The sequence below is a fragment of the Archocentrus centrarchus genome, chromosome 13 (assembly GCF_007364275.1).
Source record: "Archocentrus centrarchus isolate MPI-CPG fArcCen1 chromosome 13, fArcCen1, whole genome shotgun sequence".
Classification (NCBI taxonomy): Eukaryota; Metazoa; Chordata; class Actinopteri; order Cichliformes; family Cichlidae; genus Archocentrus; species Archocentrus centrarchus.
Genome location: NC_044358.1, coordinates 31,925,019 through 31,952,797, shown reverse-complemented (window position 1 = coordinate 31,952,797; position 27,779 = coordinate 31,925,019). Strand labels below are relative to the sequence as shown.

Here is a 27,779-nt window from a genome sequence, read left to right as displayed (position 1 = left end):
GCCTCTCCCTAAGAATATCTGTTGTAGGTATCTTTGACTGCGGTGAATATAATGGGCTCCCATTTGGCCTTGACACATAAAGAAGCGCCGTGGCTGCATAACGGGATTTAAGCGAAGGCGGAAGTACGTGGCAGCACACTCTTGTCCCGTTAGCGAGCGACAGAGCCATCGCCTGAAAACTCCTTGTTCCAGGAGACGCGAGGCCGCCCTGACAACAGACCCTCCTACCAATTCCCCCTCTGTCTTCAGTACGGGTCGGCAACCGTTAAAAGACAAGGAAAGCACAGCCTTTTGTTTTAGTCGTAGCTCGCTAGTTTTCAGTCTCTCCCTGCTTTTATTGAACCCCTGCTGTAGATTCTTTACCATGGCGGCGAGTGCGAAGCGAAAACAGGAGGAGAAACACCTGAAGATGCTGAGAGAAATGACGAGTTTGCCTCCCAACAGAAAGTGCTTTGACTGCGACCAGCGAGGCCCAACCTATGCCAACATGACCGTGGGTTCCTTCGTATGTACCTCCTGCTCTGGCATCCTGTAAGTATTAAGTTGCACAGTGACCTTAGCTTAGACATGGCGCACATGATATTAGTGCGCTTATTCGGCTATACGGAGCAAACCGAGCCAGAGCCAGTTAGTCAAATAATAGCGCTAGCTACCGTCAGCTGGTTAACCAGCGAAGATGAAGGTAATGTGAGTTTATCTGTTCTGACATTGTCTTGCTGTGCTATGTTGGGCGGGGTGCGTAGATAGAGGTGTCAGGCGAGCGTAGCATCCACCCGAGATGCTAGCTAACTTTAGCATCCAGTATTAGCAAGTGAACTTATCTGACACTTGCAAGCTAGGTCCACAGATAAGCCAGCTGCTGCTACCAGTTGCTGGAGAGGTTAGGAAGCACCACCTTGTAACTGAGCTGTTGCGCCCCGTGGAGCCATATGTTTTGTTCAGTAACTGCATTTTCACTGCGAACGTGATGGTCGACACCTGGGCGTGTGAAAGACGCGACTGATAAATGTAATATCGGTCATCAGTTGTGTTTAGTTCACTCATCTATTTTGCGTATCCGATGTATAAGTATTATCCTCTGTCGTAACCTCGCAGCACGAATTTCAGCTGACAACGCAGTTGACCAAAAGCCTTTCGTCTCTGCAGTTTACCTCCTACGACGGCTCTAAAAAGCCTGTGCGCGTTTCTTTTGTAGTTTCATTGTAGCGGGGTGGTTTTTTGACTTAAAGCCTCGCTGTGCAGTTGTGTAACAAGCATCTGTAGTTTGGGATTAGTGGAGCATTTCTTCTTATTCGGACACACACATCCCACTTCAGTTCATCTGTAACATTATTTTGCATGCTGCAATGATAGCCGGTTTATGTGATGCTGACCACATTTAGAAAGTGTTTTAACGCAGTAATAACAAATCACTGCGTCATTCACTGCAAGTTTTAAAATCGGTTGCGTAGTAAATGGGGCAAAAGGCATACAGCATGGAGGAAGTGTTTGCCTTTTGCTCGATATTGCACTAATCACTCTCAATACTTTGTAGTGTTTGCCCTTTTAAAGTGTGCTGACATTTATTGCACTCAAAAAAAAAAAAAAACTCGCATTAAATACTAAAATAATCACACTCACACATGCAGCCTCCACCTTTTTTATAGAAATCACCTTGTCATTCTCCATTCATGAATAATGATTATCCTAAATGTGGTGTAGGTGAAAGGGAAAGTGTTTACTTCTTAGTATATTCTCACTAATCAGGTTTCAGTTACTGTAATGGATGACTGACATATCTTTATACCTTTCCCCCTCACACACACACACATTGTCTGACATTTAGTGCCCTTTGTCTGTGCATCCTGTTTTGGCTGACTACACTTTGAAAGTGAAGGTTATTTGTTAGCTTTGGAGAGCATTAGATTAATGCCATGTTTGCTGATGTGGCAACACCTGCCCTCCATTTCACACCACCAGTGGAGGTCTCTGGGGACTCCACTTTCTATTTCCCATGTGATTTGCCCTGTGGCTTTGAATCCTGTAATGTCAGCCAACTGAGTTCCTCATTAGCTTGAGAGCTCAGTTCTGAACGACATCCTTTCTCTTCTCTTGTCTTTCTCACTGACTTTTGATCAGGACAAAAGCATGTTCAAGAAAATCTTTCCGTTGGAAGAGTGTGGGTCTGAAAGGATGGATGTCTGCTTGATACACGCAGGAAGCCTGGTGTGATTGTAGGTTCAGGAAGTGGTGCAGCCCCACTGCGCTGCTACATCAGCAGCATGTGATGTGTGTCTGTGTGAGCAACAGGAAGTGGCTATGAGGTCACACTGGAATTATGAGTACTTAAAATTCATGTTTAGACTTGATAAACAGTTTCAATTACTGTCCTGGCTTATCATGCCAATTTACTGAATAATCATGGCATTTTCTTTATTTTTTCCGAGTAAACCAAAGCAAACCCGCTCAACATTCCAGGTGACATTGCTGAAACAACCTTTTCTTGCCTTTCATCTCCATACTAACACTGTTGACTTTCTTTGGGGTGATGGCAGGTTCACAACTGCCTACCTTTTTAATAACCTTCTTCCCCCCATAGTTGTAGTTGTTTAATGGGTGGAGTTGGAATTTGCTATGTAAACACATTCCTCGTGATGGTGGAGCCTTTCCCAGGAGGAACACCACTCACAGTGTCTTTCTGGAGATTTGCTCACGACAGGAAATAACCCCACTTGGCCTGCGTGTTCCTGAGTAACCAGAGGTGGGAAGGTGTCATAGACACCAAATGTCTTGATGCATGACCTGATCAATGGCCAGTTACCAGAAATGACTTTTCAACACCCCTGACATTCAATTTCTAAAAAAATGGCGTGGCATCTGTTCAGCAGGGGTGGATTGACTAATTAATGATAATGTAACTTGACATAAAGGCTAATCAAAAAATGACTAACCAACTAAGAATTGGTATTTTTTGTTTTATAAGGCACTAAACAATAATGTTACTCTTTGTAGTGATCTAAAGCAGTGAAATGAAGCTTTTTTTTTTTTTTTTTTTTTTTTTTTTGTAGACTTTCCACTCTTTTGAGAGTTTGCGCTGCCAGTTTCTCTTGCCCTGGGGCTTTTGCAGTATGCAAATGAGCTGAGTTTTCCTCTCTGAACTGGTGCAATAGGGGCTAGTTCATGATTATTTTACTGTGCAATATGTGGTACTGTTCTCTGACACATTGTGATGCTCAGAACTTATGATATAAAAAGGGGACTTTGGTATTGCAATTTAATTCTCCCCAAAATATAAACTTCATGTAAATATCAAAAATGATACAGTTGACAAAAATTTAATTTCCGGTATTAGAACTCCTCAATGGGACCACTCTGCTAAGATGCTGATATAATATTAAGGCCTCAAGGGCTGTGGCAACCTCTCCCTCTATCTGACCCAGTTTAATCTTTGTAAGACTAGAATTTGATCAGTTTTCTTCCTCAGAGTGCTTGGGGGGGGGGGATCAGTATAAAAATTGGACTCATTCTAATACATTATCACTTGCTTGTCTTTGCTTTTTATGCATTTTTAAATGTTCGCAAACAGTCAGAACTGTGTAATAAGAAATCTTGGGCAGCAATATGACTTAAATTTTTCTTTGTTGTTGTTGTTGAATAAGTTTCATCTTTAGAAACCTAAGTGACATGGTTTGCCCAAACAGCAGCTTTAAAACCCTGGAGACTCTAGTTCATAATAAGAAAAAGAAAATAAATTGCAGACTTGCAGCATATAAAGTGTTTTCCACATTAACTAAGCTTGATAGTTTCTGACACAATTAAGAGTGTTTTCACGCAAGGCACAGTTGCCTTATACCATACTCAAGCCTGATTGTCCCCACTCCCTCCGTGGCCTGTCCTCACTTAAAATTGTCTCAGCATCTCAGCTCTTTCACATGCACGCAGGCTTTTGAAGTGTGCTCTTGGCCTGCACGAGTTTCATCATTTTATACATTTTGTGGCTTAACTGGGGAAGCTGTGTGACACTCACATGTATTTGTAATTACTTACAAATGACAAAATGGCTTTTACATAGGCAGCTGTTGTTAAGGAAGCATTGAAGATCCATGCTGAGACTCAGAGAGCAGTCACACTAATGCGTGCTGTGCCTGGGCACACCTTACGACGCATGTCCTCATCATACTAGTCAAGCAAACTGGCCTTTGAGGGAGAAGTGTACTTCAGTGCAGTTCAGATAGTGCTCTAAGAAACCGCTCAATTGGGGGACACTGCATATGTTTGCCATCTTCTTTGCAAAAGAAGATGGAAAACATCAAGAATAGTCACGATTTCATCAATATTCTGAAAGAAGCATCAGAAGGTTCGAGACACAGTTCACCACTTCCACTCAGAACTATTATTCTTTTACACTTTAGGCCAGATCACCCACCCCTATTCATGATGAAACTTTTATAGGTGTGTACTGACATAAAAATTAAAGCTGAGTTTGAAGAGAGCAGCAATTTGACCCATCAGTACCAAATACCCTGTAGTAACTGTTTTTTCAGGGGACCATTGCAGTTTTTAAAACTCTGCTGCGGGACTTTTTTGGTCTCACACAACAGAGCAGATAATTTATCAGTATAAGAGCTGCTATGATTGGTCCGTGTCTATTTGTTGGCCTAACAAAAAAAAAAGCACTGTTAACTTTTATTTTTAAAGTGTAAGCACTGGTTAAAGATTAGTCACATAAACAGCAGCTCCCAGCATTTGTTTGAAAAACTGAACGAAATCCAGAGAAATGACATGAAGTCCAGGCTTTGCCTGAACGTGCAATAAAACTGGTTATTGTAACACACAAAATACACACATCTGTGCTAGCAGTTTCCTTCAACCCAGAACACAGGCATTTCCTTGCACTCATTTCCATATTTAAATAATTATGTTAGCAGTTTTCTAAAGAAACATGGTGCCCTTGTTTTAATTTTATGTTCTCAAATAGGCCGCATCCATCGATTATTTTAATAATCGAGTATTCTATTGATTATTCCATCAATTAATTGAGTAATCGGATAATAAATACTTTTGTCTTGTTAATGAGCAATAATAAGTATTCAAAAGAGGGGAAAAAACAGGTCTTTTAAAATTAACTGCTCATTGGTTTCCATTTTAGAAATTGCAATTGCAGTTTCTTAATGTTTAATTACATATGTCTGTCAAAAACTAAACCTTTATGTCCCATATTAAAATCATATTTAAAAAAAACAAGTTTCTTAAATGTAAAAATACATAAATAATCACAAGTACAGTAATGTCAAAATAAGGTGTACATGCAGCCTAAACTAAGGCATAAAATAAAAATCCTTTACAGTCTTCTTGGAAGGCTTTCTTACATTAAGAGGAAGCAAAAAGAGTTTGACAGTATTTTGTCTTCTGGATGAGGTAGATGTGGTGTGCTTGTGTTTTTGTGTGTGGGTTTAAGTGTGCTAGTGAATGAGTGTGTGGTTGTAAGCCTTTAAAGGAGCATGAAGAAAAGCGAGCATATCAGCATTCTCAGAGCTGAGGTTTGTCCTCAGAACAGACGTTCTGACGGTGTAGATCACACCAATCACAGGACGGGCCAGAACTGAATACACAGGCTGAGTCGCGGGCTGAGCAGGATTAAAAATAATCATTTTAATCAGAATACAGCAACTTTTTCCTCAACACATTCAGTAATATATAAAATTATATTTTTCTTCAAAAAAAATCACATCAGGAAAAATGAAAATATTCAAGCTGATGAAAATTTGCACATTTTTCGGGTAAAAACTGTGATGTGAATTTCTGCACTTCAGTCATAAAAACGCTGCGTAAACTGTGCAGTGTGTCCAGTTTATTAGCAAAAAGTGCAGCTGCAAACACAGCGGTGGAGACCTGCTCTGATTGATTGATTGATTGATTGATTGTCCAAAAAATCAATCAATCACATGCATAATCGCACGGTCCCATCACTGAAGCTGCAGGGACGTATTAAGATGCTTCATTGTGTCACAGAGAGTTCTCTCTTAATGTTGGAGCTTGTTGATCAGGTGGATTGATGGACTCTCTCCATATTTTTCAGAGGAAAGGTTTTAATGGTGATCACAGGAGCATGCACTGCTGTTTTGGACCCTAGAAAAACGTTTTCTTTCACTCCACCTGAGCTCACCATCTCGATAACGGCTCCACCTCCTTGTTCTTCTCCCTGTGTGTGTGTAGCCAGACGCCACGTTGATCTATGACGGCATCATCTTTAGTGCTGCTGTTGTGTTGTCAGTCATTTTGTTGATAAAACTGGGGCGTGCATGGGCTTCATGTTGTAATACTTCTGATTCACACACGTGCTCCTAGATAAGCTTCTATTGCAGGTCTGTTTTTAGTCGCAAATGTGGGTGAAACGCTCGCACTTACATGGTGACATCTGAGAGCTACAGAGTTTAAACAAAGCAAAATGAAGTCAGCTGACTTGGAGATCTGTTGAGAAAAAAGTTGGATGAAAACTAGTTCTGTAAGAGGTAGTAACAGGAGTGAATAATTTAGCAGGCTTGTCTAGTATTTCAGTGGCTTCAGGATCTGACTCCTCTGTGTATAACATTGTTTGTAAAGAAACTGGGTCTCATTTCCTAGAGAGCTGTCATGACTTTCTCAAAAAATGAGTAAAACGAAGTTCAGCTGTGCACTACATGAAACTGAGCAATAAGCATTAATCTAGTTCTTTTTTTCTTTTTTTTTTAGTTGTCATCTGGCATTTAAATGTAACTTCTGCTAAAATACTGTCAGAGACAGAAACTCAAAGTGCACATAATACTGTAAAGGCTATGACCAGAAGAGGTTCTCAGGTTATACATTATGCAGATATTCAGATTATAGTTTCTGTACATTACAAAACTTTGTATGTCATACAGATGAAATGTACAAAACTCTTTAGAAATGTAACTTGTCTATGTGTCAGTGGATTTTAAACATCAGTTTAAATCTTGTAGATTATAAAGCAGGAGTTGAGATATTACAAAACTTGAATTCAGAATTGTTTGTTGTATATCATGCTCAATCATAAGAGGGACTTTGTTTTAAATGCGTATTTCTATAAGTGAATGCCACGTCGTTGTCTCTGCATCATGGAAAATGTGAATGCTTCCTTTTACACATCTCTGTTATGGCTGAATAAGTCCACTATCCATGCCGATAAACAAATGCTTCTGTTGTGCTCCTGACATGCTAGTGGCTGCAAAGGAAAAAGGAAGGAAAAGATGCTTTTGGCCACAGTTGGCACAGTGTCATAGCTATCTTAATGATATCTGGTTGATTTGATTCTATTCACTGCTCAACACTTTATCTGCTTTTCAAAGCATTTAAAGTTGCTGTGTAGGTTATAATTTTCTGTTACTTTCCCAAGTCTGATTACACTGACTAACAACAAAAGAGCTAGATAGATTTTCAGTATGTTTGCGGTGTTCAGTACTGTAGTCACAGCTAAAAACATGCATGCTAAATGTTCTGTGGTCAGTGACCTTGCAGCCAGCCTTAGTTTTTAAGTGCAGGTGATTCCAGGAAAAAGTACGTAGACAGTCGGGCCTGGAGCTTAATAATAGGCAAATGATTGCTATTTTCAACAATTACAGTAACCAGGCATTTTTAATTTGGGCCATTGTGGCATGAACTGTGTGACCTTCTGAGGAAAATGAGCCAAGCTTGTGTGTGTTAATGGAAGTTTCTATACTAAGGAAGATTGCTCATTCTTTTAATGTACTGACAACCTCAGTTTAATCAATGTAGTTAAGAGAGTTTCGCTCACTTATTTTGGTTGGTCTTTTCTTTTTCTGTTTTTCCGTTATCATTATGCTTCCTTTAGTTCTCTCTGTAATAGTGTCTTCCTGTCCTCAGTTACACACACCAGCAGCTTTCTGCTAATTAAATGGTCCCATCCTGAGAGGTGGGCTCTGGAGTGTGTCCAGATGAGGTTTTCATGTATGCCATCTTCAGATTAAATTGACCCTTGTTTCTATTTTTCCATAGGCGAGGACTGAATCCACCCCACAGAGTCAAGTCCATCTCCATGACAACCTTCACGCAACAGGAAATCGAGTTCTTACAGAAACATGGCAATGAGGTAGGAATGGTGACTCTGCCCTGACACGTAATAAAGTTATAAATTAAACCTGAGGTCAACTTTGTCATTACTTTGGTAGCTTTTCTTTACTGAATGCCCATTTAGTTCAGCTGTTGGTTGAGCCGTTGTTTGTGTCTTGTTGTCTGTTTAGTATTTAATAGTCCGGTGAAGGTTGGCATAATGTCAGCCTCTAAAAATCTAGAAATGTGAAAGTCATGCTTTCATTTTTGTATTTAATTAGTCCGTAGCATGTAGCTATATCATAGCAATAAGGAACTTTTTAGGCACACTTGAAATTCATTTGAATATCATTTTACTGCTGTAGTGTTAAGTATTAAGTAAATAATGTGCGAGGGGTTCCCCATTCAGGTACTGTGAGGAAACTATAAATATGGACTGGCTTTTATCTAACACTTTTCTAGTCTTAGTGTCCACTCAGAGCGCTTAAGGAATATACAAGCAAAGTGTTATAGCCACCTTTTTTTTGTTGTTTATTTGTTGCTTATGGCACGAGACAAGTGTACACTGCTTTCCCACCACAAAAATTGTTGTAAGACATTTTCTCAGTTGAACGCAGACCCGAATTTAAAGTGTTGTGACACACTTTTGACTAGACAGCCCAAACATTTCATGCATTATATTGACACATATTTACTTATGAGAAATGTAAACAATCAAACAGCTGTGCTGTGCAAAATACCAAAGTGCAAGAGACATTTCTGGTAAACAGAGTGTGAAATAGTGCAGTGCCACCCGGGAAGGACAGCCTATTAAAAGATGGAGCAAAGTGGCATGGAAAGCAGACGTGAAGGAGACTCAAGGTTGGAGCTGATGCATATATCCTTGAAGGCTGCTGTATAAATACTGCCTGTAAGTTGCTTTTCTCTTTGACAAAACAAGGTGCACATATTCTCAGTATATGTGCTTGTGCTGGGCGGTATCAGTTAGTATTGGTTTCATGTTTGTATCATTTTCATGGTATATAACTGTTTTTTTTTTTTTTTTTGTGATTAGATATGTTTTTGTGTGACGATCCATTAATATAGGTTCCTAGTGGCTTACTATATTCTACTGTTAGAAGTACATGACATGTAATAACATTTTAATATCATCATAACATGAATTAACATGAATTTTGCTTTTAAGTTAGTTGGATTTCCACTTTTTATTGCCATTTTTATTGTTTTTCAAAACAAAGTCAGCATACTGACAGTTAAATCCCTCGTGCTCAGCTCTATCCTAAACCTTTTCCAAACTGGAGCTGAGGAGGTTGAGCCTAACGCTCCGACTGGCATTGTTCATTTGTTGTATGTGGAGGAACTGGCTGAACCGTGAACTTTGTGACATGAGAAATGACGACAATGTGTCTCATTTTTCTTATGATTTAAACAAACAAACAAAAAAACATCTCTCCCTCTTCTCTTCTTGAATGCACTGTAGCATTAAAGCATCTCCCAGATGTTAGCAGACTGTAAACGGTTATATGGCTAGTTAGCAGTATCATACTTGCAATAATTGTGTAATTTACAACTCTTAGTGCTTGAATTAGACTGTCTATGAAAGTGACAGGGACAGGGGGCACATAGAAGTGCTTTAATTGTTGCAAACCACAGTGTTTCTCACACAAAGACTTTATTTTGATGACCCATCCAGGTAATATTAATAGCTGTTTAAGTATATTTGGTGGCTCATTTCAGCACCATTTGTATTTTTCTGAATTATTTTATCCATCTGGGAGAACAACTGATTTACTTCTGGACAATATCCTGAAAATTCAGTTGTGGCTAATCAGTTAGCCCCAGCCCTTCCCATCTCATTATTTTTCCCCTGCTGGGTGGCTCACTGGGCAGGTTGCTGTTGTGGTGAGCGGCTTTCCTCAGGGTCTCCTCCTGAAGTCACACCTACTCCAGCTTTACTTCCATTGGCTGCTATGGTAGTGAGTCTTCTTGTCCCACCAGAGGGCCGATCTAACTAGAAGCTGGAAGAATTACCACTGCAGTCCAAGATGTATAGAATATACTATTTTACAGTTAATTTAAGAAAACATGCATCGTCTTTTGTGGGACATGTGTATGCATGCACATACAGTTTGTTCTACCGACATTTCCATGGAAAAATAAAGTTCATCTTCTTGAATAGCTTGTTTTGGAAAGTCCTGAACTTGAACAAAATGAAACGGAATGGCGTGAAGGAAGTAGCCCATGTGAGGAATCCCAACAGCATCCCAGAGTTGAACGTGTTGAAAGCCTTGGATTGGGGGAAAATTCCACTGTAAAATGTAATTTAAAATACTGGTCAGCAGTTACTCGAAGCACTTACTTGCAGTTACTGTTGTGAAAAGAGTTCACACCAGGGCAAAAGTTCACATCCTTTTTTTTTTTTTTTTCCTGACAAATATGTAATATTGGATCACTTTCCTCAATTAAACAACCAAATCTACTTATTTCATTTATCATTGGTGTTTCATTTGTTTAATTGGCTGATGAGGTCTTAGGTTATATTTCTGTAGAAATAAAGAGAATACCAAAGTTTTGTTTTTTGTTTTTTTTTACTTGCAAATCTCTTACCCGTGGCTTGTCTTTTTATTTCCTTGTGTCTGTTTTTACTGTAGCAAAACAGTTTGATTACTAATAATGACTGGTAGCAACCCTTATATATCTCTCTGTGTGTGTGTGTGTGTGTGTGTGTGTGTGTCATTTCCTCCAAAGGTTTCATCTCTTACTCTGTTTTCTAGGTTTGTAAACAGATCTGGCTTGGTCTTTATGATGATAGAACCTCTTCAGTACCGGACTTCAGAGAACCACAGAAAGTCAAGGAGTTCCTACAAGATAAATATGAGAAAAAGAGATGGTATGTCAGATCTTAACAGTGCTCTGCCATTGTGCACTTTGCAAATGTGTACCCCCACCCCCCCCCCCCCCCCCCCCCCCCCCCCCCGGCTTGGAATGTTTCACATGCAGCTCGTAGCAGTTTGCCTCCAGCAAGCCACCAAATACCCTTCTTGAGATGCACAGAATGTAGGTCATTACAGGAAAGCTGTTGTATGTGCACGATTTAATTGCTGCATGAAGTTATAGGTGCTAATTAATTGAAATACGTATGAGCTTTGGCTAGTTGTAGACTCCCACACACAAACACACACACACACACACACACACAAACTGTGAATTAGGTCAGCAGTTGAGAAGATAGATGGATCTTGTTTAAAAAAACAAACTCTCATCCATCCATCTAGTGTCTTTAGTCTGAAATATGATCAAAATGAGAGCAATGACTGGTACATGTTTAAACATGCTGGGTTTGCTGCAGACAGGCATTCACATGGTCTGCTCTGTTCTACACACATATGAACACTGTTAATAGTATCTTACTCTTACAAACGTTAGTTTAAAACTTTAATAGTTTGGCATTGACACTAAAATAAATATTTTGTTTATTTTTTTTTTAAATGCATACAAATGCATAAAATGTTAACTTGCAACTACCTGAGTATTTGAGTCAGTAGACTTGAAGCTTTGTTGCACCAGTGGGATCCCTGAGTGTTTCAAGTGAAAGACATGTGCACATTTACACATGCTTAGAAGGATTGTTATAGATTGTATTTACGGTTTTTGGGCTACAGTTAAATTATTTATGACACAGCTCCTGCACTAACATGGAGTCCTGACAAGAGTTTAATAAAGCTTCTAAAGTTTTGTTTTTTTGTTTTGTTTAAAAAAAAAACAAAAAACAAATCAGTTACTATAAGTAAGAAGAATAAGTTGCTGAGCTTGATTATTTTTATTTATTTGACCTATTATATATGTGGGATTTAATGGTTAACTAACTGAAACTTGGTAGATAAAGTTGTTATAAGTTCAATATGTGTATATTTAAAAAAACATTTGGGGGGGGAAAAGGCTCAAATCAAAATGAGGGATAGCATCATAGCCCCAACCCTCCCTAACCTTATCCTTATCTTACAGTATAAAGCGCCTAGAGGTGACGGTTTTGTTGTGATTTGGAGCAACATAAATAAAATAGAATTGAATTATTGAAAAATTTCTTTTTGGGGATATTAATCATGGGAGTTTTTAATTCTTTGTGTTGACTTTTGACCACAGCTCGGCATGTATTTTATTGTAATGCATATATTGTGAACGACTTCCAAGGTACGTGCCTCCCGAGCAGGCCAAGGTAGTGGCATCAGTCCATGCTTCCATATCTGGCTCCTCAAACAGCAGCACCAGCAGCACCCCAGAGGTTCGACCCCTCAAATCCCTGCTGGGGGAGTCAGCTCCCTCTCTACACCTCAACAAGCACACCCCACCAAATCAGGTGAGAATTTGCGTAATGTGCACACATTCATTAAAGTCACAGTACAATCATCATATGATGAACACGGGTTGGTTGATTAGCATATTAAACTGGTTCATGTGAAGTGTTTAGTTGTTACTAAATATGGTATTCTCACCTCAGGCCCAGTAGGTGTGGTATATGTGGACCTAGATGGGCTAATTTAAAAACATGCAGCATATTTGAGATCAACAAGTAATGCAGCATGTGTGACAGGCTACACCAGCTTGATCTTTATGATGGTGTAAATATTTCTGCTGTTACACTTTCAGCTGCGAGCCGGGTTATCAATCAACAGTTACCACTCAGCATCGTTGCAGATGCTATTCAGTAAGCGATTTACACATCCTTAAATGCTCTATTAGCTAAGACTAGAGCAACCGTCCTGACAGATTTACAGACAGCAGGTGCAATCCAGGATTAATTAAACTCTGTGAATTTTTCCACAGCAGTGGGATGAGGTCATGTCTTTAAATACACAAGCATATTTATCAAATTTACCCATTGGGATAAGGTTCATCTTTCACCACTAATGAGATAATGACATCAGACTCTCTTTTTTTGTTTTGTTTTTTTCATGCGGCCTATTATCTCCTCTTCATTAATTTGCATGAAGGTTGTTGAGGGGCTCGTTTATCCAGTTTTTTTGTTGTTGTTTTTTTTAAAATATAATTGCATCTCTTGTCTTCACCAGTCTCCTGTGGTGAGCCGTGGACAAACCCATCAGCAGCAGCTCCATGACAAGAAATACGACCTCCTCAGTGACTTGGGTGGAGACATCTTTGCTGCCCCGCCCAACATAAATGCAGGAGCCAGCTCCAGTTTTGCTAACTTTGCACATTTCAACAGCCACACAAGTAAGGAACAGACCAATAACCACTGACTGACTAACAAAAACATGAGCTGTGTATTTAAGATAACCACTTGAGAAAAAGAGGATTGCTAAATACAGCTAAACATGGTAAAACACAGGAAAGTGGTCTACTGAGATAATGAGAAGTAAAGAAATGCTGTAGATGACTAACAACTCCACCAACTTGGTTAGTTGAAGTAAATCCAGATGTTGACAGCCTCAAATTCTTATGGCATAGAGGACTGAGGGCGTGCTTGTTTCCATTCATTAGATCCTGTCTCTTAACAGATCCCCCTTAACAGATGTTTATCGATTAAATCACCTTATATGTTAAATAATGTTGCTACCACTTTAAAACAATTCTGATTTATTTCAATCTATATTTTTGAGTAATGTCACTGAAGTTGTCCCTCAAGAGATCCCAGAGATCCCAGATCCCTGAACATCTACAATGCATGTGGAGAGAACAAAGATGGCAGCACACATAATCCATATTAAACAGCTACAAAAAAGCCAAAATAGCCATAATAATAATAATAAGAGATAATGAAAGTTGAAATAAATTGAAATGATTTTTTTAAAGGGTTACTTTTTAATATGAGGTACTTGTACAAAGTTGGTGTATTTGCTGCTTTAGATTGGATCAGGATGCCACCAGTTTGGAGAAGCAGGCAGGAATTTGCTACATGTCAGGAGTCATGATGTGCCCTCATGCTGGCGCATCGTGACAGAATATTATGAAGTCATCAGAGAGATAAATTGCCATGGTTACAAATGTCTGTAAGAGGGCTGTTAGTGTTTCCTTCCCTTGGAGGATCATGTCCTCACATTTCCCCCTCAGAGCCTTTTAAGATTCACCCTTAATGCAAGGACTAAATTGTCATTCACACACCTAACAAACATGCAAACAGGAGTTGCACCTTTTAAAATTAATGATGTGTGTAATGCTAAGCACACAAGTTCTTCTCTACATCTGGGTGTGCTCATGAAAGAGTCTTGGATAGTACTGGGGAAAGGTTCAACAACCAGACACACTATCCATTTTAAGTTGCACCACTCTACTACCCTAATTACTCTATATTAATATTTAACACGTCATCCATTCTATTTTGTTAGTGTTGTTTAACCCATTGTATTTGTTCTGCAGTCACTTGTGTCTGTGGATATTGTTTGCATTAATCCATTATTTTCCCCTCACTACGATTTTTTTTGTTGTTGTTGTTTTTTTCGGTTCATCCGTCTGTCTGTACATCACCTCTACACCACCTCAAGTGCCACCGAATATCAAAGGAGATGCAGCCTTTGCTGATTTTGACACATTCGGGAACACTTCTGGGTCGACAGGTGGTTTTCCCTCTGCACCCCAGGCCCCATTTCAGCCCTCAAATACAGGTAGAGCAAGTTGGTCTTACTAGACAAATAACACATCTAAATCACAAACACAAAGAAACCGGCTTAGTTTATGTACACACACATGTGCAAACATATCAAAATTACACAGGCAAAGAATTTTGTCACACACCTCACTGTTGGTCATACCCCCCCCCCCCCCATATCTCTTCTTGGTTTGTTTTATCTGTTGTCACATGTCCTCTGTTCCCACACCTTCCATGTGTACAGTGTTCATTCATTAATCCATCCAAATTTGAAAAGCGTCTTTACACCAGATGCGTGTTTTTCAGGTAATCCCACATTGAATAGAAGGTAAAAGACAGGAGACTCAGACATGAAGTACTACATTCAAGAGATTATGCACAATTCCACTAGAAACATTCACCTGAAGCTGTACTTTGGGCCACCTTATTGTGTCCTGCACTTAATGCATCACACAAGTTAGTCACATGGTGGAAAAATCAACATTTCTGTGCACTCTTACTCTAAATGAATGTTGGTTTTGTGCAACAGAACTAATAGTCCTTAAATATACAATATGCAACATTGGATGGATGAATAGATAGTAATGCTGTCGAGTCACCAGGCAGATAATTATTTTAAACAGCGCATGTAAAACACCAGGTTTGTGGTGGTACTGTAATCCATAACACCACATAGTGTATGCCCTTGTAAAATAATTTTCAGAGTTATTTTAGAAATACATCAGGACCCCCACATTAGTGTATTAGAGCTCAATGCTGCTGGATGACGGGAGCTAATGCCAATATCTATTTTTATCGAGTAAACTATTCCCATGTCAATACATGCAGTATCAGCCAAAGCCCCCACCCCACCCCCCCACAGTAGGCCTAAAATATATTGAGGGCTTACTGGCACATTCTCTGGTTTATTTTTAGCACTTTGACTATTGATTCACATACTTTTACATAAACAGCAATTATTTACACAATCAAGACTTTAGTGTCAGGAAAATGTTGTGTACTACAGCGCCCTCTGCTGGAGGTGCATATTGACTCAGTTTGTGTGAAGAGGTCTCTTTAGTATCTTTTTAATGGAAAAATCACATTTTGGTGGCTTTCTTCCAGACACTGACTGCCTTGCACGGTTTGCCTTCAGCTGTCAAATCTGTCTTATGTGTTTTTTAATTTTGTTTTTAATGCTTTGCTTTAGCAGCATTTGATTTGCTTTGATTTAGCACTTCTGAATGTTTACCTCTTGTTTAGTTGACATTTTTTCTTTGAACACTCTGCCATCTTACATTTCTCATTACCCCATTTCTGCCTTCCTCTTTGATTTTTTTTTTTTTAATTTATTTATTTGTTTTTTTTGGCTGCCAGCATTCACTGTGCTCTCATCCAGCCGCAGTATGGGTGAGTTTGTCACTGCTCTACCTCGCCAATGTTCACACAGTAAGTCTCTCTCTGGGCTTGCCCTCATAACAGCTTTCACCCTCTCACCCATCCCTGTATGTGTCGTCATTGTGATTCTGATCCTCTCTCTGGGTGTTCTGTGTGTCTCGCCGTGTCGCTCTTTTTGGTCTCTCTCAATTGAGATTCACAGTTGATAAATCTCACTGGTTGAACACAGGTCTAATAAACTTTGATTGTTGCAGTGATTAATAAGACTTACTATGGGGAAACAGATGAAAGTGTATAAAAATATGACACTGCAATAATTAAAGAGCTGCATAGTCTTCCCTTTTAGCAATAGTTGGGAGATCTGAGAGTGCTGTGCCATCAAAGTCTTTTGTGTCAATTGCTTATAAAAGTAATTCAGCTAAAATTTTAATAAGATATTGTTTTCTATAATCCAGTGTGAATTTTTTTTAATTATGTGAGTTATAAATAAATGAATAACATCACTGCTAATGCTAATGCTGTTTGCTGTGCTTTTGTGTACTTAAAAAAAAACCCATCAAGCGCAGGTATAGGTGTTCATTTTGATATGCTTAATGCCTCATTTTTTAAATTTTTTTTAATGCAAACATCAGTTTCTCTGAAGCTTTTAAGTGATTTGTGTTTTCTAATAATAATCTTCCACTCCTTTGTTTGCAGTGTCCCTGACCTGAAAGTAGTTTTATAAACAATATTTCGTAGAAAGCAGTAAACCACAGATTAAGATTTGGCAGTAATGGTGTCATTGCTAAAAATTGCCTTCTCTCCCCCTCAGGGTCGCAACAGCTGTGCGGTGTCCCAGTTAGCTCTGATTGTTTTACCTCAATGTCCAAATCATTTATTATTCTGTTTCCCCTTTCAATGGATTCAGTGCAAATCTGCTTCTGACGTGCTACAATATCTGCTCTGAAGCAAAAGCTGAATATTTATCTGTAATATGCAGGAATGTGTGAACTGAGGGAAGTGCCTGAATTGGCACTGTTCCTAAGCATTAGCATGCAGTGTTAAATTAGTTGCACACAGGTGTCCAGAGTGATCAAATTATCATGCAGTCTGTTGCAGAAAACCTTCAGTTCCTACAAAAAGCAGCGATTAAAGTTTCTTTGTGACAGTGTTATTACAGCGCTCAGTAATATCTGCAGGCTTTTTGGCTTATTAAAGATATCTTCCTTTTGAGATACTGAAATGTTTTCCATGTCACAGTAAATACATTTTGATGGTTTTTGTCTAAAACATTCTTATTCCACAGCGTGGTGCTGGGGTCAGAAGTAACAGAGTCACAAGAAAAATTGTGTCCTGCACATCTTGGGCTTGTAACACAAATAAGTGTTAATAATTGTGTGTGTGTCTGTGTATGTGTGTGTGTGTGTGTGTGTGTGTGTGTGTGTGTGTGTGTGTGTGTATATATGTTGTTCCTTTGGTTCATAGGCTAATGGAAAGCCAGCAAAGTGCAGTATCACAAAGGACAGATGTGACTGTCTATCCTTTAGAAGGTGTCCCCTCCCCAGCCTGACTCCAAATTTTACCCTTCGTGCAGCCTCTTCTCTCCCTCTCCAACCTGTTTGATTGTTGGTTTTGAGAAACGGAGTCCCCCTTATGACTTTTTAATCTCTCTCTTTCATGCAGGTAGCGCCTCAGGGGGACTAGCAAATGCCAGTTTTGCAAATTTTGACAACTTCCCCAAATCGTGTAGTGCTGACTTTGGATCCTTCAGTTCCTCCTCCCAGAGTAACTCCACAGGAGCTGGCAGAGACGTTGTACAGAGTACTAACGTTTCTGCCGATAAATACGCAGCCCTGGCTGACCTGGATAACATGTTTAGCTCTGCCAAAACAGAGCAAGGTAAACTTTTCATGCCTAGCCTGTTTCATAGATCTCAACTGTAGGGCTAGTGAGTGGCTGAAAAACGAAAACACAGCTGAAAACAAGGTTTAATTAGGCGCATAGATTTGAATCCCTACTAGTTTTCTTCCCAGGACAGGGACAGGCAGTCTCTAAAAACAGGGCTGATTTACATTTTCTAGCAAATATCTACTTACAGTTGTGGTCATAATTTACATACAGTCATAATTGGCATGAATGTCATGGTAATTTTGGGCTTTTACTAATTTCTTTGAACTGTTCTTTTTTCAGGCTGGAATGATTATACAGCATACTTTTTTTTTTTTTTTTTTTTTTTTTTTTTGGCATTTTTGGCCACAGCAGCTTTTATGGGCAGTGGAGAGAGACAGGAAATTGGGGGAAAGATACAGGGTAAGACACGCAGGCAAATTGGCAACGGGCCGAGACTCGAACCCGCGCCATCCGCACCGCAACACGGCATGTGTATGTGGTCGCCGGCTTCACCACTAAGCCACCCAGGCACCTGTACAGCATACATCTTTAATGATGTTAAAAACAATCCACATAGGGTCAAATTATACATACAGGCTCAAATATATACATACACCCCTACTAATATTTGGTTAAATGTCCGTTAGCAACTTACACCTTGACTACCTTGGTAGCCAAAAGCTTTGGCAAGCTTCTGACATGATTCTGTCTGGATATCTGACCACTCTTCTTGACAGAATTGGTAGAATGAATTTAAACTGGCTGGCCCTGTGTGGATTAGAGAAAATCCAAAATAAATTGAAACTTGTGCACCCAAGATTTATCCTATAAAATCATTCCACTGTGTAAAAGAACAGTTTAAAGAAATCTTTAAAATCTCCAAATTACCATGACAATCATGCCCATGATGAGTGGATGAAAACTTCTAACCCCAACTGTATATAAAACATGTAATTTATTTTCAAACTCTGTGCCCTGGCCTCAGTGTTACTGAACCAGCCTTCATAAAGGCAGCTGGACATGGTTGAAATACCTCCACACTTCAGGGAATGCTATACATATAGGTTTGACTGAAGCATTTTAATATCACACGGTCAGAGTTTTGGTGCTTGAGCATCTGTGAATTGTACTGAGCTGGTTTTTCTTTTTTTTTTCATAATCTAAACTGTATTTTTGTGCTAGAAAATGTAAATTTCCTAATAACTTAACATTTATTCCCTATTAATTTCAATAGGTTCTGTATGGCAGCTATCTCCGGACAATTTCTTCTGCATTAGGTGAACTGAAGTAAATTGAACTCGGCTTCACTTTTATGTGCTTCTATTCCAGGAGGTAGTATTCCTGGTGGGGTGAGCTCAGCCGCAGCAGCCGCAGCAGCAGCAGCAGCAGCAGCAGGAGTGGGTGGTTTGCCTCAGAAGCAGGCAGCAGGTGGGGACCGCTATGCTGCTCTAGCAGAGCTAGATACGGTCTTCAGCTCCTCAGCACCTGCCACCAGTGTTTACAACACCACTAGCACCTCACAAGGGTGAGACGCTACACAAACCAACACAAATCACTGCTGCAGTGGGGATCAGAAATCAAAAGCCTATTATCACTACGACTGTCAGTTGAATTTTATAGATTGTGATGTCAAGTCAGTTTTATTTATATAGCATATTTAAAACAGAGGTTGAGCCAGAGTGCTTTCCACACATTTACAGTCGACGGCCACAAAAACCCAACTTCAGAACACAAAACCCACATGACCAAACATCATACGGCAAAAATCACAATGATATAAATGTGACCCTTGGATAAACCCTTCATATAGTATATTGTGTGTGTATTATTTACCGTATTAACAAGGCCATATTAAGTGATTGTTTAGAACAAACTATTACATGTTTTAATAATGTGTCAGCATACAGTTAGTTATTTGAAAAGCCAGACAAATAGTTTAAAATTTTCATTCATCTAAATCTTGTCTTACAAGCCGTGACCAGCACAGGTGCTTAGTGGCCTCTTTCCTTCTTTTTGCATTCTTTCTTAAACATATGTGTTGACTTGTGTGTCACTGCAGGAGTGTTTTTGGCTCAGAGACTAGGGTGTCAGCAGCACAAACACAGCAGGCCGTGCCTGGCATGGCTCAGGGTTTTGGAGGTAAGTGAACTTTTAAGTAATTTTTAACTTAAGTAACTTTTAAATTTATTAATAATTTCAGGGTGTGGTAGAGCAAACTGTTAGGCAGTCAGAGAGATTTGGCACTTTGATTTTTGCACTTTAAAAGTTTTGTACCCTTGTACGGTCTTGAGGAATTTCTTGGTTGTGCACGGGTTGCTAATGCAACCAAAGAATGAGGCTGTGAATGATCAGTCTCTTCCAAGTGCCGTTCTATAAGAAATTATCCATGTAAAACATGGATAATTGCGACTCGGAGAACTTATTTTTCCAGCCTGCCTGGCTTACATTTTTGCACTTAGTTCATGAAGTTTGGAAAGCTGCAGAAACTTCTGCTATTTATTAAATGCTGTTTCCGGAAGCTTCATCATTTTCCTGCTTAGGACTCAATGCAAATCTTAATTTGTCAACAAGAATTTAGTGTAACTAATATTACAAGTTTAGCATGATGTGTAATAGACACTCACTCTGAACTGTTGTAATATCCTTATTTTGTTTTGTTTTAACATATTTAGTGTGTTCTTCTGTTTATGAATTCATCTTGATTCATGACTTGATGCCTTTCTCCAGCAGCACAGTCAACTAATCCGTTTGTAGCTGCTGGCGTTGCCCCAGCAGCAGCTCCAACCAACCCATTCCAGTGCAATGGCCGAGCAGCAACTGTTGCAGCTGCAGCAGGTTTGTTTTTGTTGGGTGCATCCCTGAGAATCACCTTACTCAGTTAGTTTAGTAGTTCAATTTAAAGGTTGTGTATCGGAGTTAAATCATATAGTTAGTGTATCATATGCTGTATTTTGTTGCACATTGAAGTGGCAACCTTTGCCTGTGCTACCTCAGAAATGAATATGCCTCAGATCACAGTGGCAAACACAGAAACAAGCAATCAGGACAGGAACTGGCAAGCAAGACAAGTGTTGCCGTTTATTGTGCATAAGAGATTTATTTACAAAACAATGAATAAAAAATCAGTATGGTACAGAGTTTTTTAGATTCAGTTGTCTGTCTCATTGTCCTTGCCGTGCTGGACAGGCTTGATGAGGTTTCTTCATGGGCAGGGGTATCCTCCCACCTTTGGTAGGTTTCTTTGTGCTCACTGCTTCTCTTTTGCTCTCATGTGCTTTGCTCTGGCAGTGAATGAGTTTACCTGTCACTGATCTATCAGGAAAATGTCAAAAGATGTAAACATAGCCCCACAGAAATAGCCTAGCAAATAACCCAGTTATTATTTCATCAAAGGGGAACAGAGCTGAAGTGGAATAAGTAACTAATAATGACAGGTTTGACAATGTATTGTTCATGTTTCCCACATGTCTCAGTGGTTTCCTCAGCATTGTCCTCTTATCAGTTAAAAAAAATTAGTTCAGTTTATCGTTTATCAAAAGTAAATTTACACCTCGAGTTATTAATCCTACTGATTACCAGATATGCTTCATTCAGTGGAATGAAGCCAGTAAGACATGGGGAATTTTCACATGATGCTAACTTGTGCTTCCTTGCATCCTCTCTCCTTCATGTGAGGCGAGGACCGAGGAGGGTTCAAGGGGGAGCTTGGGCTAAAGAAATGAAAACATATCCGGTGCAGAGGTCTTTCATCAATTGGTGTGACAAAATGGTGCACCTTTAAACATGGCACCTAGTTTGCTGTCCCCTAAATCCGGTTCTATTGAATTAAGGATTTCTCATTTGGCTTGTATGGCTCCTCCGTCCTCTCCCTCTTACATCCTGGCTGGGAGGTCTTAAGACACAAGGAAGAATCAGGCTCCAGTAGTTCTATTTGGCCACATATTGAGTCACTTTATCAGCTGGCTGTTTTGCAACGATGTCACACTATGGGTTACAGAATCCCAGGGTTTGCAGGGTTTTTTATTTCCCCCATCTGCTGTTCATGTGCTAAAAAGCAGTAGATGTAATTCTCATTGTTTAAGGCAGTACCCCTTCTTCATGCTTACTTTACTGTTCTGTAACCCTACTTGTTTGTCCTTACTCATGTAAATAACTTGCAATAATTCGCTAACAAGATAATACCTTTTGTAGTTTGAGAGACTTTTTTCCCCTCCTGATGCGTGTGCCAGCATTTATCTAATATTACATTTATTGTAATATTTTTATACTCTGTGTGTGTGTGTGTGTGTGTGTGTGTTATAATATTTGTATCCCAATTTTGAGAATATCAAGACACAATATGTTTAAACTTCACACCAGCTTTTGTCTGCTGTGTACCTTTTTTTTTTTTTTGTTGTTGTTTTGTTGATTCCTAAACGAGCTTCTCTAACCTGTTGCTGTCCTGCTGTGTTGCAGCACCATTTGGCACAGGCTCCATGAGTATGCCAGCTGGATTTGGGAATTCTGCAGCCTACAACCTCCCCACCAGTTTTAGTGGAACATTCCAGCAACCCTTTCCTGGTCAGGCTCCCTTCCCCCCTCAGCCTCCTGCATATCCCCAACAACCCAATGGTGTGTGTCATTTAGACATTAATGGTTATGGTGAATTTTAAGCATATATGAGCATCTGCAGTTGTCAAATGAATGTCTGTAGAATCTTTACGCCTTTTTTTTTTTTTTTTTTTTTTGGGCATGTGTCCCCCCATCACATAACAGTGGAAATCGTTGTCTTGCAGGTGGAGGATTTCCAGCCTTCGGCCAGGCCAAATCTGTTGCAACTCCTTTTGGACAGGCGATGGCGGGACCTATGGTCTCCAGCAACCCTTTTCTGGTTAGTTTGGTGGCTATGTGGAATAGCCTCCTGGAGTACACTACTGTGCAAAAGTCTTAAGCCATCCTTTATTTCTTCATATTTTGCTTACAAAGAGGCAGACTTCCCTGCCTTTTTTTTTTTTTTTTAAAGTGGTCTTGAGCAATAGTTCTTCAGGCTTTCTGAAGGTCTTTCAAACTTTTCCTTGGACATTGGCTGCTTTTTCACTCATTTTCAGTCCAGTTGTTGTACCTGACCATTTTCAGAGGAATGTTTTTGGTTGTGTCCACACATACAACTACAACATGTTGCAAAAAATATATCATTTGTTTCCATTTCCTTAATTGAATCTATAAAACATGCCTAAGATAACTTTGACAGACATAAAATAGTATTTTTGCACTAACAAGGTGATTCCCAAAGAGCTATCGGCTGAAAACTTGGCATATCTTACCGTAGTGTGCAATTTTGAGGAAACTGAAAAAGTGGAGGACAAAAGAAGCGGCAGGCCTAAAAAACTCTCTACAGCAGATGACCAGTATCTGAAAGTCATGACCTTAAGACATAGCAAAAAAATAAAAAATCCAGCAAAGACCTGACACAGGACCTGAGAGATGCATCTGACCCTTCAGTTGATCCAGCTACTGTTCACCGAAACCTCATCAGAAATGGTCTCAGTGGAAAGGTGGCTGTCAAGAAGCCATTCTTAAGAAAGGGAAAAAGAACTAGACTGGAAATCAGTGGCAGTGGGTCTAATGGAGGAAAATTTTGGTTCAAATCACCATCAGTACAGAGGAGGTCAGCAGAGAGAGTTACAGCAGTGTTTGTCATGGGCTGGGGCTACATTTCAGCCCTTGTCAACATCAGTGGAATTGTGAATGCAGAAAATTCAGATCCACCATGCAGTACCATCTGGGAAGTGTCTGAGTGGCAGCAGATTCATTTTTCAGCATGACTGTGATCCACCTGGATAGAAAACAGCAATGGCACACTATCAATCTTGGATTGGCCTCCCCAGAGCCCGGACTTCAACATTATTATTGAAGCAGTGTGGGATCATCTTGACAGATGAACAGAACAAAAGACAGCCAACATCCAAAGAAGAGCTTTGATTGTCCTTCAAGAAGCCTGGAGAACTATTCCTGAAGACGACTTAAAGAAATGACAAGAAAGCTGCCAAGAAGAATAAAGGTGGTCATACCAAATATTGACTGTTTTTGCCTTATATACTGTATAAGGCAAAAACAGTCAATATTTGGTAAAAATGTTTCAGTACATCACTGTGCCTATTTTCCATTTTCCTAGCAAAATAAAGAAATGAGAGGTGGATTGAGACCTTTGCACAGTACTGAAGAGCTACATTTAACAGAAATTAATGAAGAGACTTCAATTCTTTGAGCAAAGTTTATTGTAATAAGTTATGGATGGCTTTGATCTTTTTTGAATAACTGCCCCAACTGCTCTGCTTAAACAGCCATCCAGCATACAAACATTAGAGTGGTGTCTGTCTTTTCAGTTAATTCTTAAGAATTTATTTGGAGTTTATTCCGACCCTTAATATATTGTCTCACTGTGTGTGCATCTCTTTTTCATTCTAGGGTGCGGGTCCACCCGCGCAGTATCCAGCAGGAGGCTCTTCAACAAATCCCTTCTTATAGCGGTCCATCATGTCAGCTGCACTACAGGGTCAACAACTGGCACGCTTGCACCTATTGCACTGTTTTGTTTTCACAAGTAGCTTTAAAAAAAAAAAAACCACAATGTTTGTAAGAATTTGTATTTTCTATCGCAGTTTGTCACAAATGGAAGAATATGCGACAGTCATGCTGGCACTGTCGACGGCTACAAAACACAGTGGTGGTGTGTGCAGAGGGGGAGGTCGATCCCCTCTCCTTTATTTAACCTGTGAACTGGCCAGGCCTCTACTGAGCCACAATGTATAATCAAACTGGCTGAAAACTAAGTTATTGCATATAGTATATCATTCATTATGCTGCAATTCTGTACATTTTTTTTCTTTTAGGAAATTAGCTCTTTGTGCATATCAGTATTTGTATCTAACACACAGAATTTGTTAAGACAGAACTGTTGCTTTGAAAAGCTAATGGGTACTGCCAGTTACTGTATTTGTAAAGAACCAAACTATTTGTGCAGGATCCTTTTAGGTAAACTGTTCTCACTAAGGAAATATATTCTGTTGTCGAGATGAAAAAAAAAAGGACTGAATGCTGCATCGTGGGGGGGGGGGGCTCGTTTCTCTACCATCTCCTGCCCTGCTTACAAAGGTTGCAACACTTCAAATGAGTCATAAGGAATGACTGATGAACTGAAAACCACATACATTGGGTATTAAAAAGGTTTAAGTTAAGATGTAAATATATACAGTATATATATTAAAATGAATTTTAAGTAAGAAATGACCAAAGCATTCATTTGTGTGGATCTGTGAAAAACCGTGTATTTTTGTTTTTTGTATAAAGAAAAAAAAATCTATTCATCATGCTGCAGTCAGTAATTTGAAGGCTTTTTTGTATTTTCTTTAATGAACTAACATGGGGTCACTATAGGGGCCAAAATCATAACTGATATTCTCACTTTATTATGCTCTATATGTATTCAGAGTCTGTGTTCCTCACTGCCTGGAGTTTCGTCTTTGTCCGGAGGAGTTATCTCTTTGCTTCTTTGTGCTCTCCAAATGCTGTATAGTCCTCGAAGTGTGAAAACAACAGCGATGACGGAGAAGTAGCTGGCATATATGGTGAACTGCAACAGAGTATACATTTCAAAATGACGCTGATGGACAAATAAACAATAGTGCTGTACATGTTCTGTGATCTGATGGATTACCTGGGGAATGATGGCCAGGCCTAGCCCTCTGCTGTCAACCACAACAGACGTGATAATTGTCTGCAGAGCCAGTGCACCAAAGTTGTTTGCCCCAAAGACCAGCGCATATCTTTCCATTGAGAGATCAGCTGCAATCTGATACCTGGAAGTACAGCGTTCTCTTTTTAACATTTTTATCTGAATGGTTTTTTTTTTTTTTTTTTTTTTTTTGCTTTTATGTCTGTAATAAAATTTGAACTAAAATGTAGTGAAACAAATCTGTTATGTGACTTAGCACTCTTACATGGCTATTGTTATCAGCAGCATGTACAGACACTTGAAAACTACGTAACCGCTGTAGCAGACCCAGATGTTGCCAGTGAAGGTCATGATGAAGAGTGAAGCTGCGCCGAGTCCAGAGAAACCACCCAGGGCCAGCTCTCCCCACTGCTCCCATCTTACCTCAGTGAAGCCTATCCCATAGGCCGTAGCTGCACCTGAAAACCACGTGCCCTTACAATAAGACTAATGATAACAGCTGATTAGGTACCGAGAAATCTCGTGTACTGTATCACTGATACCTTCTCTTTGTATTAGAAAATATAACATATCTAATGTTGCTTACTTAACAGGGTGGAGGCTGCCTCCACACCTCCGTTGTAAATGCTGAAGTTCTGAGCGGGCTGCACATGCTCCCACAGCACCTGCACGGGATAGTGTGGGTGTCATTAGCTTATATTAGGGGTGTGTTTAATTGTTTCTGTAAAATGACACGAATGTTTTGTTTCTGGAAGGGGTGGGCTAACTGTTCAATGCAGATGAATCTACTGGTAATTTGGACTGTTTTAGTGGTTCGGATTTTCAGGATGGGATCCTTTTTACATTTCATGTTTTTGTTTATTTTGCCTTCATGACTGACCTGCACGTAGTTGACAGTCTGGTTATACCCACAGGTGGCCATTGCCCACCACACGGACCAGTAGACCAGCTGTCTAGAGGAATAGCAGCAGCGGAAGTCCCTCCACAGTTGGAGGAGGACTTGGCCGTAACTCTGTGTGCCATCAGGTTCCTCAAGGTTCTCAGCTTTAAGCTCTTTTTCAGCATCAGCCTCCACTTTCCCTCTCTCCACCGTTTCACCCTTTCCATCTTCCAGGGATGTCTTTGACTTTGCCTCCTCTGCTGTTGTCTGCATGCCGTGTCCTCTGTGGAAGAACATGCTCTTCTGTGGCATTGGCAGGAGACAGGAAGTGAAGAGGGCGATGGCAGTGAGAACCAGAGTAAACACCAGGATGTTGTTGTATGACATGAGGTCGAAGCTGACAAGCAGCTGACCCAAGACGTAGCCCACTGTATACCCCAGGAGCTGGACGCTGCGGCTGTAAGAGGTGGCCTTTCGATATCTCTTCAGATCTAATACACTGTAATAAAGAGCATATTCAAAATGTCAAGTCTCCCCCAATAATGCTAAAAAAAAACCAAACCTATGACGACTGACTGTGAGATGCAGTACATGACCTGTAAATGTAGGAGAAATAGGCCACCTCACTGGCTGTCACGACTCCATAGAAGAACTGCACAGCCTGCATGGCTGGCACGCTTACTGTCCACAGCAGCAATGCTGTGGTGGTGAAGAGCATAACACACTGGAACACCACTACAGGCTTGTAACGCAGCCAGTCAGTCAGGAGGAACACCGGCACTAGCACGGACAGGTAGGAGTACGTCCATACTGGGAAAATGTGATTGTTTACCTGGCGAGGAAAAACACAACACACAGGCAGGAAATGCATTTGCTTTATCACAAAAGAGCGCAGGTTTTATAACCTTGATTGGATTTTTATCATTCAGATAAACAAAGATGCCTGTTGACTCTTTGCTGCGAATCACCAACTTGTGTGTGTTTGTGTGTGATGATTTAAATTGTCATTTCTGCATGCACAAATAAAGCAAGTGGCCTGTATTTGAGTTATTCACCACAAGGACTGGCAAACTGAAACAATTTATCTACCAAATGTCTGTTTTGATTGAATTGCGCTGTATTCTTTCTATCATTTGTCCTACCTGTTCAGCTGTCAGATTCTTATCCGGTCCCGTCAAGTACGGGATGAGGAAAGGCTCCAGTGGTTTAACTGTGCTGAAGAATCCATAGATGCACAGCAGGGTAGTGGGATACCTCCAGTCTGATTTCCACATCTTCACTGCCTCCAT

General features: G+C 39.9%; 2 protein-coding genes across 9 annotated transcripts; one reads left to right on the top strand and one right to left on the bottom strand.

Annotated features, from left to right (window-relative positions):
• The first annotated feature begins 150 nt into the window (after nucleotides 1-150).
• agfg1a (ArfGAP with FG repeats 1a) lies at nucleotides 151-25,769 on the top strand. 8 transcript variants are annotated; one of them, XM_030744040.1, is made up of 14 exons: nucleotides 151-531; nucleotides 7,993-8,086; nucleotides 10,821-10,936; nucleotides 12,238-12,403; nucleotides 13,116-13,278; nucleotides 14,547-14,666; nucleotides 16,007-16,039; nucleotides 17,690-17,905; nucleotides 19,226-19,421; nucleotides 19,956-20,035; nucleotides 20,624-20,731; nucleotides 22,352-22,507; nucleotides 22,672-22,766; nucleotides 24,344-25,769. In XM_030744040.1, the coding sequence occupies exons 1-14, from the start codon at nucleotides 365-367 to the stop codon at nucleotides 24,401-24,403; spliced, it is 1,770 nt and encodes a 589-aa protein (XP_030599900.1). In that variant the 5' UTR covers nucleotides 151-364; the 3' UTR covers nucleotides 24,404-25,769. The 8 variants fall into 8 exon arrangements, with proteins under 8 accessions (XP_030599900.1, XP_030599899.1, XP_030599898.1 ...); XM_030744039.1 differs by having other exon boundaries at nucleotides 16,007-16,078; nucleotides 20,627-20,731; XM_030744038.1 differs by having other exon boundaries at nucleotides 16,007-16,078.
• Nucleotides 25,307-27,779, bottom strand: slc19a3a (solute carrier family 19 member 3a). The gene is given in 8 exon segments (XM_030744047.1): nucleotides 25,307-25,446; nucleotides 25,449-25,508; nucleotides 25,593-25,734; nucleotides 25,876-26,068; nucleotides 26,197-26,275; nucleotides 26,491-26,989; nucleotides 27,087-27,322; nucleotides 27,633-27,779. Coding segments are annotated over 8 exon segments (1,425 nt in total). The 3' UTR covers nucleotides 25,307-25,377.

Excerpts from the sequence above, each read along its gene's own strand:
- agfg1a (XM_030744038.1), top strand. The coding sequence starts at position 365 with ATGGCGGCGAGTGCGAAGCGAAAACAGGAGGAGAAACACCTGAAGATG. Across the intron at positions 8,087-10,820 it reads TACAGAAACATGGCAATGAG|GTTTGTAAACAGATCTGGCT; the intron begins GTAGGAATGGTG and ends TCTGTTTTCTAG. Across the intron at positions 14,667-16,006 it reads ATTTCAGCCCTCAAATACAG|CATTCACTGTGCTCTCATCC; the intron begins GTAGAGCAAGTT and ends TTTGGCTGCCAG.